Raw genomic sequence first — 2652 nt, forward strand, 5'->3', positions numbered from 1 at the left:
AGTTATTTTCAACAAGGGTACCAAAACCACTTAATTGGGAAAGGACAGTCTTTTCAACAAAAGATGCTGGAAAACTGGATCTCCACATGCGAAATAAGCTGGACCTAAACCAGGAGTGATGGTACATATCTCTAATCTCAGCTAGTAGGAAGGTTAAAATAGGAGGATTACAAGTTTGAGGCCAGCGTCAGCAACTTAGCAACTAGGAGACACCATGTCTCCCAATAAAATTTAGAAAGGGAAGGAGATGCTAGGGATGTAGCTCAGTGGCAGTGTTTGCCTAGCATACACGAGGCTCTGGATTCAATCCCTAGGGTAAACACATACACACACACACACACACACACACACACACAAGAAGCTGGACCCTTACCTTACACTATGCACAAAAAATTGATTCAATATGGATTAAAGACCTAAATGTAAGAACTGAAACTCTAAAACAAAACAGAGGAAACCATCACGAGCCTTGATTTGGTGATGATTTCTTTGATATAACACCAAAAGCACAGGTAATGGCCAGCGGAAATGGTTAAATTGAACTTCATTGAAATTTTTTAATTTTCTGCATCAAAGGACACTATCAAAAAAATGAAAAGATGGCCTACAGAATGGGAGGTAATATTGGCAAAGCATGTGTATGATAAGGGCCTACTATCAGATTTGCTTGAAGGAGAGAGAGTGTGGAGCCTGGAGCGCAGTGAGAAAGCTTCCCAGGGGAGCAGTGGCACGGCTTGCACCAAGGCAGTGTCTGAAAACAGGAGGAGGGCCCTGATGGAGGCCATCGACATTGAGGAGGTCAAGTCAGGCAGCTTGGGGACTGATGGGCTGTGTGGTTTTAATTCAAGCATACTAGTGAGGCTGAGCGCCAGGAGAGGGCCCAGTCCAGCTTTCAGGAAGGAAAAGGAGGGGTGATGAGGGAAGTGAAAGTGTCGGACTGCATAAATAGGCAGCAGGACAGTCCCAGGCCACACAGAGACCCCCAACTTTCAGCTGCCCATCTTGCCTACAGCTCTGGCCTCATACTCATCCTCAACCACAGCCATGGCTCAGATGCTGACTCTGAGCCTCCTTATCCTGGTTCTGGCCTTCTGCATCCCCTGGACCCAAGGTACCAAGGAGGGAGGAGTCTTAGCTGGGAGAAAGGGGCTGGAGAGATGTAGGTAAGAACTTATAAGCAGCCCCTGTCTCCCTGTGAACCCTGCTCTACAGGCAGTGATGGAGGGGCTCAGGACTGCTGCCTAAAGTACAGCCAAAGGAAGATCCCCTACAAGGTTGTTCGCAGCTACCGGAAGCAGGAACCAAGCTTAGGCTGCCCCATCTCAGCTATCCTGTAAGTGGGCACAAGGGGGTGGACGCAGGCTAACGGCTGAGTAGGTTGGTATGGTGGGCAAAACTAAGACGGCTCACTAAGCTCCAACCCCAAGGTTCTTGCCCCAGAAGCGCTCCCAGCCAGAGCTCTGTGCAGACCCCAAGGAGGCCTGGGTACAGCAGTTGATGAAACGTCTGGACAAGCCACCAGCCCCACGGAAAGAAAACCAGGGCTGTAGAAAGGACAGGGGGACCCACAAGTCTGGAAAGAAGAGAAAGGGCTCCAAAGGCTGCAAGAGGTAAGAAAAAGGAAGGGATGAGGGGGGAGGTGAAGGTCAGCCCCTCACACACCTCTTCTGCCCTCCCAGGACTGAACAGCTACAGACGCCAAAAGGGCCTTAGCTCAGTGACCAGCCTGCAGCCCAGGAGGCCCCCACCAGCCTCACCAGGGCTAGGAGCCCCAACCCAAGGGGCAAGAAGGGGACTATAATAGAGGAAGGACTCAGGGGCCCCAGAGCAGCCACCCCATGCTGGCCTTGTCACACCCCCTGCTGCTGCTTCAACCCTCCCATCTGCATTCCCATCCCTACCTTGCATGACTGAACTGCCCATGCTGGGCCAGGCCCAGAGAGACAGAGGAAGGAGACAGCAGGACTGTCCCCTCTGGGAGGTCACCCAGGATCCAAGATCTGACCCTACTCCCCATTGCACCCCATCTCTTCCTTTTAAATGTGATTCATGCCTAACTGAATAAAAAGTTATTGCAGCCTCCCACCCAAATACCTGTTCCTGTGTGTTTGTGTCACTATAGGGTAGGTCACGCACTCAATTGTATGTTACTATTTCACCCCAGGTGCCCAGACCTCTGAGTAGTTGAAGGGAGGCTTATGGACAGGTTGGACCCGGCTCTCTGGGGAGTTTCTGCAAATGGATATTCTGCCAGTGTTTCTGGGGCACATGTGCACATGTATATGTACACACACACACACACACACACCACCATGGCTCTGCAGGCCTCTGGGACCCTGCAGGGATTCCCTTTCCTGAGTCTGTTCATCACTCACTTACTCCAGCAGTGACCTCCTGATCTTTTCCCAGATCTACCAAGGACTACTGGATGAGAACCTCCAAGTACCCTAGAGGTCCTCAAGAGCGACAATTTGGCCCACTGATAACAAAAGCAAACACAAGTTCTACTGAAACCTACCCTAGTTATAATTCCAGCCATAGAAGGAACTCCAAAGGCACAAGAGGACTCCTTTCTGCCCTGTTCAATGAAACTCACCCAGCCTATCTCTTTGTGTAAGGGACTTTTGTGATCTCTTTCTAGTTCTCTCTGAT

At 50.5% G+C, this 2652-nt stretch overlaps 1 protein-coding gene across 1 annotated transcript; it reads left to right on the plus strand.

Moving 5' to 3' along the window:
• Positions 1–964: 964 nt before the first annotated feature.
• Ccl21 (C-C motif chemokine ligand 21) lies at positions 965–2085 on the plus strand. Its single transcript, XM_047525145.1, has 4 exons — positions 965–1111; positions 1213–1333; positions 1428–1610; positions 1680–2085. Exons 1-4 carry the CDS (start codon positions 1045–1047, stop codon positions 1711–1713), a joined length of 405 nt encoding a protein of 134 aa, XP_047381101.1. The 5' UTR covers positions 965–1044; the 3' UTR covers positions 1714–2085.
• The last annotated feature ends 567 nt before the right edge of the window (positions 2086–2652 follow it).

The sequence above is a fragment of the Sciurus carolinensis genome, chromosome 14 (genome assembly GCF_902686445.1).
Source record: "Sciurus carolinensis chromosome 14, mSciCar1.2, whole genome shotgun sequence".
Classification (NCBI taxonomy): domain Eukaryota; kingdom Metazoa; phylum Chordata; class Mammalia; order Rodentia; family Sciuridae; genus Sciurus; species Sciurus carolinensis.